Source organism: Brassica oleracea, chromosome C7 (genome assembly GCF_000695525.1).
Source record: "Brassica oleracea var. oleracea cultivar TO1000 chromosome C7, BOL, whole genome shotgun sequence".
Lineage (NCBI taxonomy): Eukaryota > Viridiplantae > Streptophyta > Magnoliopsida > Brassicales > Brassicaceae > Brassica > Brassica oleracea.
The window spans coordinates 48,035,536-48,048,425 of NC_027754.1; the positions used below are offsets into that span (position 1 = coordinate 48,035,536).

The following is a 12,890-nucleotide window of genomic DNA, read 5'->3' on the forward strand; positions in this document are numbered from 1 at the left end:
TCTGAACCGAACCCGAACCTAAATGGATATCCGATAGAACCTGAAACATTCAAAATCTCAAAAAAGAACTTGTACCAACTGTGATCTCAATTCCTAATATGTATCCAAAATACTTTAAGATATTATGTATCCAAAATACTTTAAGATATTATTGAATATCTAAAATAATTATCTATTACACGAAGGTTGCTGGTTGAAGGTGGCGGTTAAAGCTTGAAGTTTATAGATTTTGGTTTTGTTTTCATTAAATAATGTTTCTCAGAACTTGATTTACGTTTTATGATTTCATTTATTTGGTTTTCTTTCTATTAATAACTATATTTACCTCTCTTTTGATTTTGAATGATGACATTTGATGTTCTTTTATTATTTTTGAATCAATTTCACTTATGTTTTGGTTAGAAAATAGGTAAAAATCAGGTATTTTAAATCTGAAGAAGCAATTTTACTTATGTTGTGGTTATAAAGTATGAATAAATCAGGTACTTTTAAACCGAAGAACCGATTGAGACTCGAATCCGAAAGTATAACGGGTTATACCGGTTCTTTGAAGATTTACTAACCCCGACCCCAAACCTGATAGAACCCGAACAGAACTTTCATATAACCCGAATATGGCTAATTTTTATAAACCCGAAAAACCGAAATCTGGTTAGACAAAACTGAAACCCGATTGGGACCCCGAATGCCCAGGCCTATATATATTAGATATAAAAGACATTAATAACAGATAATTGGGTCGGTGGGCTGATTATAAACATATAATTGCATAAGCCAAACTGTTCAAGAAAAACGCCTGAGTCTATATTAAAACCCACATAGTAGTAACCCACAAAAATCATAACATAACATATACATCCTGATAATATGCGTAATGATGTCTCTAAATTGCAATCGCAATACATCGTATGCAGTTTGGACTAGATTATAAAATTATTTAATCAATCATTGCAATGAAAATACAACTAAGTTATCATCATAACCTGTTGACCGCCAATCTTAATCTAAATAGCTGGCTTAAATACAAAATCTGTAAAAAAATATCAATTCCTATAACAACAAATGTTTGTTTCCATATTTCATAGACGGATTAAAATATAAAGTATAACCTATATAAATTAATAATCGATAAATTAATAATCTCTATAAATTAATAAATTTTGACAGTCCTAATTTGTGCCGGTTTAAAATTTGACACAAATCGATAAAATAATAAGATAATATTTTTTTAGAAAATTCTATGTAAATATATGGTCCCATTAAAATTATAATTAATAATTTTTATATGTATACATATTTTATATAAGTAAAAACCTATTATTATATTGTTTGTTTTATATTTACAGTGAAATTATCTTTATATTTTCTTAACACTTAATATATTTTTGATGAGATTTAGTAATATTATATCTTAAACCAGATTTAAGTTCTATGCAATATAGATTATATACACCAAATAATATAATAAAATTAATATAAATGTCAAATAGCAATTAATGTCTATACATTATGATCAAATATTTTTCTTGTCTTAGAATAAATATATCTTAAAATAAAAAATCTAAATAAGGAAACTTTTGTAAATTAATATCTCTATAAATTAATAAAATTTCAAAGTCTCAACAATATTAATTTATAAAGGTTCTACTGTATAACATGATGGAATCTAATTACGTGTTTGTATGTGTAAATTAGTACTAGTTCTGGATAATAAATCTAGCAAATATAAATGAAATCATAAATATTTGACAAAATATATAATAAAAGTATGTTCCAAAATAAAATGTTGAGTGTTAATGCAGCGTGATTATAAGTTGAGTTACTGAGATTTGTGAGTCTTGCAAACATCTATAGAACATGCCATGTTTACAGCCAATTCCAAAGATGACGTATATTTAACACATAGTAAGGATTTTAGAATCTTCCAAATCCGTATTCTCATAAGCTGCTCGTATCAACCAAACTCTCACATTGACATATACTTTGTTTATATTTAAGATAACATTTTTGCAATTAATACTATTTCTTAATGCTTAGATATTCTATACACATTTAAAATTGTCTCCTTAAAAAGCAAACCCATTCCAATAAAAATTAAACTTGTGACTCTTTAGATTTTTACAATGTAATTAAGAGTTTTAAATATGATGCAGCATCTTTGTTGGTTTTGTAATTTACTTGCTCAAAGGTCAAGCAAGTGACCTCCCCCCCCCCACCACCACATTGTAGGTATAACAAGGCAGCAGTGCATTAAACAAACTATATAGTAGTCGACTTATGAAAATTAGCATATTATTTCAATCATTTTGCTAGCCTGCTGGATTATCATTTTGCTATGGTTAAGTTTAATATAAGAAATAAATTCATAATTATTAATATATATTTTTGCTGAAAATGAATACTTGCTGCACGTGGAATAATTGAAAGTTTTGTTGGTCAATGGAGAGTGTCCTTTCAAATAAATTTCAATTAATTTTCTAGCTGTTTCCAGCAAAAACATCTAACACCTAATTGATAGGCCAGTTTGATTTGTGTATCAGAATTATATCAGGATCCCAACCCCATATAAAATCAAGAGAATGCACTGCAGGTAATCGAATAATCCGTTCAAAGACATTTAAAATGAAATGTTTACTCGTCTCCAAGTAACATATAATATATATTCATATGCTTCCGGGTAATGGTAGATCATTACAGGGTTGACTTGGTTTAATTGTGAGTCACATTAACATGGGAAAATTCGTGTGGGCTTCCATTAAAATGCCACACATCAAACAATCAAACGTCAAATAACAGGGGCACGTGCGAGTAGAGGTCCCCGTTTAGCACTACATGCACACACGTAAGCAGACTTTCCCGTTTCGGTTGTCTCCACACGCAACGAACTGTTAAACTGAGCTTTACACGTGTGCAACCCCGTTTCCTGTCTTTATTTTCGCGTCTTTTTTTTGTCGTATAGTTTTAAAGAGACGTCAAAAGAAAAAACAAAGAACACTATTTAATCTAAAACCGTATAGCCCGGCGAGAAACATGGTGAGTCCATGTGCTTCAGATAGAATAGTCATTGGAAAAACTTTGTAGTTATATGGTTAGTGATATGTTTAAAAAGATTACGTGAACACCATGATATCTTCAAAATAAATGCAAACAAGACCATCCAAGAAGCCATTATATAATTCCGTTCATTTTGAACGCAGGTATATTTCTTTTAGTATCAATATACATGGACCCAAAAATAAATACCACGTTTTACAAGAAAAACATTGCAAAAGTGGAGAGTGCAGCTGAAAAAAAAAACTTAAAAGATTTTATTATCAGTCGGTATGGATGTGTTTCTTTTGGGAGAAATATTAAAAGAACTAGGCAAAAATTGCAAAAAATATTAAAAGACCAAAAATGGATTAACAACAACAAAAATACAGAAAACAAAGAAAATAAAAATATAATAAATAGAGCCTTTCTCAAAAAAAAAAAATAGTTCTGGAAAATTAAAAAAATTAGAGACCCCTTTGTTTGTAAATAAACCATCTGATACTTTCTAGTGTTGTGTATCTGAGTTTATTGTTTTTTTTTGTTTATATGTCAATGGAAAAATATATAATTAATGGGCCAAAAGATATACAAACAGGTCGAAAATTTTCGCTGCTAGGATTCAATCGAACATAATAATTGCTGAAAATGAAGTAACATGTTTTAATTATCACAGTGTATATGCAAGAAATGATCTTACAAGATTAAAACTTGGCCACATTTTACAAATAATTAAAATAACAATGAGAAGTTTGTCCAACAGCCACCATTGAAACATAGAAAAAAACAAGGAAGATAGTATAAGTGTAATGAGTAGAAAACGTGTATTGTATTGATGTGCCAGGCGGTCTATATATACAAAGTATCGATTCCTATAACTAGTAGGAACTAAAATGTTTAGATAACTCTAACATGAGTTTATCCTTATCTACAAAATCAAATATCATGCCAACGTAAACCAGCTCACAACAAATCCAGACTTGTAGCGTGTGGGAACAGATAAAGAAAATGCCTCGACTATACAGATACCATGTAATGAGTAGAAAGCGTATATTGTATTGATGTACCAAGCGGTCTATATATACAAAGTATCGATTCCTATAACTAGTAGGAACTAGAATGTTTAGATAACTCTAACATGAGTTTATCCTTATCTCTAAGATATCATCCTTATCTCTATAATAAGATCTTAGACATCCAACGAAGGAAGGGAGCTGCATTAGCTCTCAAGCCCGGCGAAAGGCGAAAGCTTTAGATGGCAATTGCGAATGTTTTGAGAAACAAGCCTTAACGTTTATCATCATAGATCTTTTTAGTTACAAACGAGTATACAATAATTAAAAAAAATGAAGTTAATGGATCAGTTCCAAGGAAGGATAAAAGCTGCATTAGCTCTCAAGCCCGGCGAAAGGCGAAAGCTTTAAGCGGCCACTGCGAATTTTCGAGAAACAAGCCTTAATGTTTATCCTCATCAACCGATCACAAATCCCACATAAACAACAAAGATAAGATGATTTAAATAAAACAGCCTCCTAAATAGTCTCGGACATACAAGTAAGGATTATAAAAACATCATAAGCTCTCAAGCCCGGCGAAAGGCGACCCAAAGTTAACAAACAGAGATAGCTTACAAAGCGATACAGATGAATTAACATGTGTTAGACTTTGTTCAGTCTTATCAGCACTAGCAAAATCAAATTCAGCTAAAACAGACATTAAGCCCTCAAAATCTAAAGAACCATATAGAAAACAAATAAACTTTGGGGGGAGGGGGGGAGGGGGAGAGGGGTTATCAGGCAAAGAATTTTAGAGGAGTTATTAAATTTTGAGATTTCTTTGTTATTGGTTTGTGAATTTTTAAAATCTAAATAGAATCCATTGTTATTGGGGTGGTGATTCTTTAAATTCCACTCAAAATCATTTGTTATTGGAAAAGTTTAGTTTTCATTGATTTTAAGATTCTATTAAAATCTGTTGTTATTGCCTATTGTTATCAGGCAAAGAATTTTAGAGGAGTTATTAAATTTTGAGATTTTTTTGTTATTGGTTTGTGAATTTTTAAAATCTAAATATAATCCATTGTTATTGGGGTGGTGATTTTTAAATTCCACTCAAAATCATTTGTTATTGGAAAAGTTTAGTTTTCATTGATTTTAAGATTCTATTAAAATCTGTTGTTATTGCCTATTGGGATGTAAATTTTCTTTGTTTTTACTCATAGTACTCAACTTTGAGAATATCATCTATACCCATAAGATTTTTGAAATCAATGTAATAAAATACACTCACATACAAAAACTCAAATTGAAGAATGAAATAATATACAAATCACAACTTTAACATAATACAATTCACAACTTAAAAAAATAGAAAAAAATATTAAAAATTTAAAATAAAAATTGTAAAAATAGTTTTAAAAAGCACTTTCGAATTAAAAAAAAAAAATTTCAAAATAATAATTCAAATTTAAAACATATATTTCGAAATTATATAAAAAAATATTTTTTATTTTTTATTATTTATATATCTATAAAGTAAGAAGTATAAATTAAATTTTTTGGTCATTTTATTTCTTGATATCTTTTTTGTGACAAACTTTTTTAAAAGTTGTTTAAGAATTGTCTTAATTGAAATGATTTTCTTTCCTTTTTTTCTACCACCATTAATTTCTTACTTTAAAAGTTAATAACAATCAATAGAATTCTATACACAAGTAATGAAATCTATGTAAAAGTATTTGATAAAATTTGGTAAATCTAGTTAACTTGTAAAATCCTCTCAACTATTAAAATCATCAAATTCCACAGAAATTCATGTTCCAATAACCCTCCTTATTAGATTTAAAGCTAATAATATAAAGTTTCAGACATCCAAGGAAGGATAGAAACAGCATTAACTCTCAAGCCTGGTGAAAGGCAAAAAGCTCTTAGGCGGCCACTGCGAATGTTTTTTTTTGAGAAACAAACCTTTCCTATTATCATCATTAACATCCCTAGCTCAGACGATTCATAAGTTAACACAGCAAGAGTACAAGAACTATAGAGTACTGATAAGATGAAACTAAGTTTGTTTTAGGTCTTAGAGACAATAGCGAGGATGAGAAGTATTTATATAAAGAAAGAGGAGGCGTCCGATTATTATTAGGGCTTTCTTCTTACTCACACGAGCTTTCACTAAAACCTATTCGCTCTGTTTCGTTATGTAAGTAGTTTTAGCAAAAAATATTTGTTTCACAATATAAGTTGTTGTCGGAACCCAAAGCAATAAATATACAATATTCCACTTAAAAACATAAAGGTTTTGTCGTTAGTTTTCAATTTTTTTAACACAACTTACAATGTCAGTCAATTAGCATTTACTACTAGTTACTACTAGTTACCAAAAAATCTATTTCTAAATTCACTATAAATACCACCGTAAGTGTTATCTTACTCCATTGGTTTTTGTTTTTGATTTGCTTTCTTCGATCTATTTTTTCTTCATAAAAATATGGATCAAAATGAAGAAAAAAGTCAAAAAGAAAACAAAACAGAAAATGTGGCTCTTCTTCAATTGGAAGTAGATAATACTTCTCGGTCTTTTTCGTCATATATAACTATTTCTCATCGATATGAATTATGTTGTACATATCAACAAACTTGGGTTCGTGAGGTAGACTATTTTTATCCAACATAGAGAAGCAAAAGTGTAACCTACTTGTTATATTGGCTTCCTTCAAATAAGGCTTGATGCTGTTGGTATGACGTCGAATAAGCCCTTCTTTCTTTCGTCTAAATAGTGTTGTAAGACTCACGCCCATAGTCATAGACATTGATCTCAAAGTTGTCCGTTTGCATAATGGAACAGCAGTAACTTGAGTTGGCTCGATTGTGATTCTTTTGCGACCACAATTCTCCGTTCTCCGATGAGATACATTAACTCTTCCAGTATTAGTTGTTGCTTTTGCTTGTCTCCAAATTCTTTGTACGGTTGCAATAGACACCGAGAACTGATGAGAAACTTCTTTTGTTATATTTTTTTCCAACTTTCCCGCAATGCTCTTCTCAAGTAAAGCACCGAAGACCTCGTGCCTTTCTTCATTTGACAAAAATTTCCTGGTTTTTGGTAAATTTGGTTGACTTTGAACAACATCATGTCCTGTTACAAAAATTAATTTAAGAAATAAATAAGGTTAAATGGATAGTAGAATTATGACTGACAACAAAACAACATATACATATTTTAAAACAAAGGAAATAAGATTACGCCAACAATTTTTGACCAGAGCATCACACAAGCCAATAAATGATTAAATATTGAAGAATATAATGGTTTAGTGGTGACCACCACATAAATCTCTTTGACACTGTTCTCTTAGAGAATATAATAAGTAAACACCAATGAGTAACCGAAAAAAATACCTGGACTAATTGGTATATCTTTGTAGCCATTGTTAACGTTTTCTTCTTTTTCTTCTGATGGAATTTCGTTTAAATCAAACAAGATATCGCTCTCATAATTTTGAAACGAAACATTTAAATCAAAATCAGACGCCATAAGAAAGAATGAGTGACCATTCTTGGTTCGAAGCTTAAATAAGCATATTACAAACTGTTCAAAAGTTTTACTTTGGCTCCATCATAAAATTTTGATTTTTTAGTTTAAATTAGTTATACAAAAATTTGGCTCCAAAATGTTGTAAAAAAATTTCTAAAAACTCAACCGTGTGATTGTTAGTATTATTTTTTATTAATTTTATTACTAACAATAATCTCTTTCTAATTAAATGTTGCAGACAAAATGAATGTGTGCAATAAATAAAAAAACGTTTTTATTGTTGCTTTAGAAAAAGTTGAAGTTTCTTAATACCCGCGGTTTTAAGCAAAACTTCTTACGTAACGAAACGGAGGGAGTATTAAAAGGGTTGTTAATTAGAAAACTTAAGTACATACCTAAATGTTAGGTATTCAAAAAGATTAAAGTTTGGCTGCTGCGATTCGAGCCCAGGTCTCCACGGCCACAAAGTGGAATTCTCACCACTAAACTACAGCCACTTTGTTGGTCAATCTTGTTGAACGTAATAGAGGTTTGATACAAAGAAACCTTTTGTATACATCCTCCGTTACTCATCTGTTCTTCACTAAAAAGCCTAACGCTTCACTAATCCTGTTTTAATTACTCCTTAGTCATTTACTCTAGACCAGCCCCCACTAATAGAACCTTTTATTACTCTTAATAATCACACCACTAACTCCAAAAAAATCAGTATAAATTCGATCTATCGCTAGCCCTCTCTGATCGCACAACCAAGAAATTTACAAAAAAAAAACAAAGCCACAGCAATAAAAAAAAGAATGGCTTCAAACACCACTTTCCTCTTCGCCACCGTGGCACTTCTTGGCCTCCTCCTCCTCCAAATCACCACCGTCTCATGCAGAGATCTTCCATCGGAGTCAACCAACATAGCGGCGAGGCTCCAAAGCGGAGGACTAATGGATTGCTGGAACGCATTGTACGAGCTTAAATCATGCACTGACGAGATCGTTCTCTTCTTCCTCAACGGCGAAACCAAACTCGGTGTTAGTTGTTGTGAAGCCGTCGACGTCATTACGACCAGTTGTTGGCCTGCGATGCTCACTTCTCTCGGCTTTACATCTGAGGAAGCTAATGTCCTACGTGGCTTTTGCCAGGATCCAAACTCTAGCGACTCTTCTCCAGCTGCTTCTCCCAAGAAAGCTTGATTGTGATATTATTAATACAAGCAAATGGCTATGAAAAAATCTTTTAATGCTCGTGTTTTGTTTTAGATCCATTTAACTATTATCAAATAAAAGATTTATCAAGTTTTTTTTCTCTAATCAGAAATACTTATTATATCATGAAAAGGAAAACAGAGAGAAATTCTCTGACAACTTAAGGTGACTTGTTTCAGAAGAAACCAGTTCACTAAAACATAACAGTAGAAAACAAAGATAACACCGAACACAACAGAAGCACAAGAAACAAACTCCTCCAGGGTCAACTCTTAGATTCGGCTAAGTCATGGAGGGCTCAAGGAGTTAGCGACGTCGATCACGAACCTGTACCTAACATCAGACTTAGCAAGCCTCTCCATCGCAGTGTTAATCTCATCCATCTTAATCAATTCAATATCTGCCGTTATGTTATGTTTAGCGCAGAATTCAAGCATCTCCTGTGTCTCCTTCATCCCCCCAATGTCACTTCCTCCCACCATTTTCCTTCCTGTTAACAATAAGGGTTTAACTTGTGCAACAAGAAACAAGGGCTTTGTAGAGAAAGTTTCTAGGGTTTTCTTTACCGAGAACAAGAGGGAAGATTGGTAGCTCAAGAGGCTTCTCAGGTAACCCCAAAGTGACGAGCTTTCCATTGACTTTGAGTAAACCAAGCAATGGAAACAAAGCATGTACTGCTGAAACTGTATCGATAATATAGTCCATTGTTCCAATTGCAGCCTAAATTTTCCACAGAAACAAAACATAGGGTTTAACCGGTTAGGATCAGAACCATAGGTTAAAGAGAACTCTTAGTTACCTTCATCTTCTGAGGATCAGATGAGACAAGAAACGAATCAGCACCAAGTCGATTAATGGCTTCGTCTTCTTTACTAGGAGAAGAACTAATCACAGTGACTTTCAAACCAAAGGCTTTACCAATCTTGACAGCAACATGACCAAGCCCACCAAGTCCAGCCACACCCAAATGCTTCCCAGGCTCGGTCATACCATAATACTTCATTGGACTATACACAGTGATTCCAGCACACAGCAAGGGGGCACCCGAATCGCTAGGTAATCCCTCGGGAAACTGCAAGACAAAACGTTGATCGACCACAATGGACTCCGAATATCCACCGTAGGTCTTGGTTCCATCGGATCCTATGGAGTTGTAGGTGAAAGACATTTGGGGACAGTAGTTTTCAAGATCTTGGTTACAAGATTCGCAAGATTGGCAAGAACCAGTGATCACTCCTACTCCTACACGGTCTCCTTCTCTGAATTTAGTCACGTTTTTGCCAACTTTTGTAGCTATTCCAACTATTTCATGCCTAATTAATATATAAATAGGTTATGCCATGTAAATCATTTTTTTTTAAATAGGAGATATTTGTATGACTAATTTGTTTTGTGTTTGATTACCCTGGAACTACAGGATAATACGAGAAGCCCCAGTCGTTTTTGATGGTATGTAAATCAGTGTGGCACACTCCACAATACAAGATCTTCACTGTCACATCATTGTCACCATTGTCTCTGCAAAGTCAGCATCAAACTCTATTATAAACATACCTTCTGTGAATGAGACCAAAAAAAAAAACTATGTAACAGTGAAGCAAGAGACTGATTATGAGAACCTTCTGGAGAAATGGAAAGGAGTGAGTACACCAGATTTGTCTTTGGCAGCCCAACCAAAGGCTTTGTTCGGATGCTCTGTCTCTGGAGATTTCGCCATTTGTTTGAGTGAGTGAGGGAGAGATTGGTTTATGTTGTGTGGTTAGGTTATCTCAAGGGAGTGGTGCATATATGGGCTCTCACATAGGAGAGGAGAGGAAAGTAGCTCGAGCTATTAATAACTCTTTTATTGCTTTCATCAGTATTTTAAGAAACTATTTATTTGTCTCCTCTATTTTTTTAAATCAAATTGCATGAAATTAGGACAGTTATTTAATTTAATTTCTTTGTATGTATAATAATAAGCCATTTTTTGGGTATATCCCAAGTAAAAAATTCTTAGTATCAAAGAAAATTAGAACATGGTTTAGTTATACAAGGATTTTCGTTGATTCGTATGACGTTACTGTGCAAATCTATTTATTTCACTAAGAAATTAGTATTTTTTTTTCCTAAATAATACTAGTATGCTTGCTTTCCTTGTAGTATCATTTATGTCGTTCATGAACCGGTGGTGGTTAGAAGTGGCCGCGTTTATAACTTACAACAAACTATGGATACGTGTAAAAATGGTATTGGCTGTTCTGTACATGTATAAATTGATAGGTTGAAGGCTCGAGAGTTTGGTGGCCTCTTTAAAGGGTTAGTTGTTCCCCAATTAAATGCATGGAATTCGGATCCGTCTTCGGGTTCGAGTCTTTACCCGCACGTTCAATCTCTAAGGCCCATCCCAGTAACGTCACTTTGATGCTATGGCCTATTTGGTGCATGCATCATTTTTAAAGTGGTTGTACAGAGCCCATCGACGCAAAAAACGCATGAACTAAGCTTTTTAAAGCATCTTTCATTCACAATCTTTTTATTGACGAATCGTGTAAATGAATCAAGCGTTTGCATTTGGGAATCTAAGACAGGAACAAACATAAGCTAAACAAAAGAAAAGTGTATTGAGATCCAAGACCGCAAATGCAGAAACTAGCTTGTAAAAAGTTTTGAGCTTATTTCACTGCGCTTCTGACTTCGCCTCTGTTTCTGTTTCTTTCACAGTCGCATCGTCGATCACTTTCTGGCCATGAACGGCCTCTTCGTTCACAACCTTCTGATCATCAGCCAAAGCTGTTTTCAGATCTTTAGTAACGGGTATATTTTCCGGTGTTGTCTTCTCGACCTCTTTCATAGTCTTATCTGCCTTGTCGTATTTAACCAAAAAAAACCCCCACAAACGATATATAAACGATTAACATAATTAAGAATTTAACATCCCAAAAGCTATTACATTATGTTTCTGTTTGTAAATTTTAGTTGACTTACTTGAAGGAACAAGTTGATAAGAGATTTCGCAGCGTCGATCTTCTGATCTTCAAGATGTGAAATCTCAAGCTCCTCTGGCGCCGGAGCTCCGGTTTCCGACAATACTTTTGGCTTTAGTCCACAATTCCCCATATTGCTAGCCTTTAGCTAGCTAGGTATTCTAAATTCTCTTTGTTATATCTCGTTCGAGTTATTACATTAAGAACATGAGCTATTATATAGGCGCGCGCGCGCACACACACACGCATGTTTTGTATGTAGTTTCTATATCATAACCTTATCTCTTTTATTTACTGAAATTTTATTCTTAACTCAGTAGAAATACCTTCTAAATGACTGATTAATGTCAAAGGATATAGACTGTGATTTTATTATTTTCCTTAGTAATAGCTAGTAATTTTCATTAAGCACAGTTGCTTATTTTTTTCCCATTGGTAATATAAACAAGAAGCCCGGCGAAATTAGCGTGGGACGATCTGTCAGTTTGTCTGGTGAGTGTGGGGTTATCGTATATTTCTGTTTTCTAGTGTAACAATACTGTAGTTACATAGTTGGTAGACCAGAAAAAAAAAATAGTAATCAAGTTATAGCTTACATCATTATTATAAATAAACGAGTGCAGGAGTAGACTGCAAGGAAAGTTTGGATTCACAATTATTGGTTGGTAGGGTTTTCAGTTTAAGTATGTTCGTTAGAATTGAGAAAACGACGTCTAATTTGTTCGCTATAAGATGATGATTAGTAGTAGTTTGAGATATTTAATATCCATTCCATGCCCCCAAAAAGTCTAAACTCAAGATAACACAACCGGTCCTATAACTGGCAACAGCAAGTAGAGTAGTCTTAAGCAGCACAGTAACTAGTATCAATCAACCCATGGACGCTTCATGATCAAGACCAATGCAAATGAGAAGAGAAGAGAGGAGAAGCTGAATTTCCATGCAGAAAATCCCCAAAATGTGTGGATACAAATAGCAACAGAAAGATAACTGGAACTTTGAAGCAACATTTCTTGTGAACTATAACAATACATCAACGAAAGAGTTCAAACTAGAAGAAAGTAATATTCTTGTCCATTCATTGTCTGAAAGCAAGTCCTAATAGTTTTGATTATTATTTTTTTGCCTTATATAGAATCCAGCAGACCGGGGGGGGGGGGCC

The 12,890-nt window shown here is 33.1% G+C and overlaps 4 protein-coding genes across 4 annotated transcripts in view; 1 reads left to right on the forward strand and 3 right to left on the reverse strand.

The window, feature by feature from the left end:
• The first annotated feature begins 8,023 nt into the window (after positions 1 to 8,023).
• On the forward strand, positions 8,024 to 8,855 carry LOC106306919 (egg cell-secreted protein 1.4-like). The gene has a single exon (XM_013743710.1). It carries the CDS (start codon positions 8,364 to 8,366, stop codon positions 8,748 to 8,750), a length of 387 nt encoding a protein of 128 aa, XP_013599164.1. The 5' UTR covers positions 8,024 to 8,363; the 3' UTR covers positions 8,751 to 8,855.
• Positions 8,856 to 8,888: 33 nt separating this feature from the next.
• Positions 8,889 to 10,574, reverse strand: LOC106306918 (probable cinnamyl alcohol dehydrogenase 9). Its single transcript, XM_013743708.1, has 5 exons — positions 10,382 to 10,574; positions 10,167 to 10,280; positions 9,562 to 10,075; positions 9,329 to 9,482; positions 8,889 to 9,252 (listed from the first exon to the last, which is right to left on the reverse strand). Exons 1-5 carry the CDS (start codon positions 10,477 to 10,479, stop codon positions 9,050 to 9,052), a joined length of 1,083 nt encoding a protein of 360 aa, XP_013599162.1. The 5' UTR covers positions 10,480 to 10,574; the 3' UTR covers positions 8,889 to 9,049.
• A 668-nt stretch (positions 10,575 to 11,242) lies between these two features.
• On the reverse strand, positions 11,243 to 11,985 carry LOC106306388. The gene is made up of 2 exons (XM_013742990.1): positions 11,730 to 11,985; positions 11,243 to 11,607 (listed from the first exon to the last, which is right to left on the reverse strand). Exons 1-2 carry the CDS (start codon positions 11,859 to 11,861, stop codon positions 11,422 to 11,424), a joined length of 318 nt encoding a protein of 105 aa, XP_013598444.1. The 5' UTR covers positions 11,862 to 11,985; the 3' UTR covers positions 11,243 to 11,421.
• A 315-nt stretch (positions 11,986 to 12,300) lies between these two features.
• The window catches only part of LOC106306389, a 1,527-nt gene continuing 937 nt past the window's right edge, over positions 12,301 to 12,890 (reverse strand). The window contains exon 4 of the mRNA XM_013742991.1: positions 12,301 to 12,888. The gene's annotated coding sequence lies outside the window, so the exon portion shown is untranslated. The remainder of the gene's footprint in view (positions 12,889 to 12,890) is intronic.

Coding starts and splice junctions, on each gene's coding strand:
- LOC106306919 (XM_013743710.1), top strand. CDS start 8,364: ATGGCTTCAAACACCACTTTCCTCTTCGCCACCGTGGCACTTCTTGGC.
- LOC106306918 (XM_013743708.1), bottom strand. CDS start 10,479: ATGGCGAAATCTCCAGAGACAGAGCATCCGAACAAAGCCTTTGGTTGG. Junction 10,076..10,166: donor TATTATCCTGTAGTTCCAGG/GTAATCAAACAC, acceptor TATATTAATTAG/GCATGAAATAGTTGGAATAG. Junction 9,483..9,561: donor CTGATCCTCAGAAGATGAAG/GTAACTAAGAGT, acceptor TGGAAAATTTAG/GCTGCAATTGGAACAATGGA.
- LOC106306388 (XM_013742990.1), bottom strand. CDS start 11,861: ATGGGGAATTGTGGACTAAAGCCAAAAGTATTGTCGGAAACCGGAGCT. Junction 11,608..11,729: donor TTATCAACTTGTTCCTTCAA/GTAAGTCAACTA, acceptor AAATACGACAAG/GCAGATAAGACTATGAAAGA.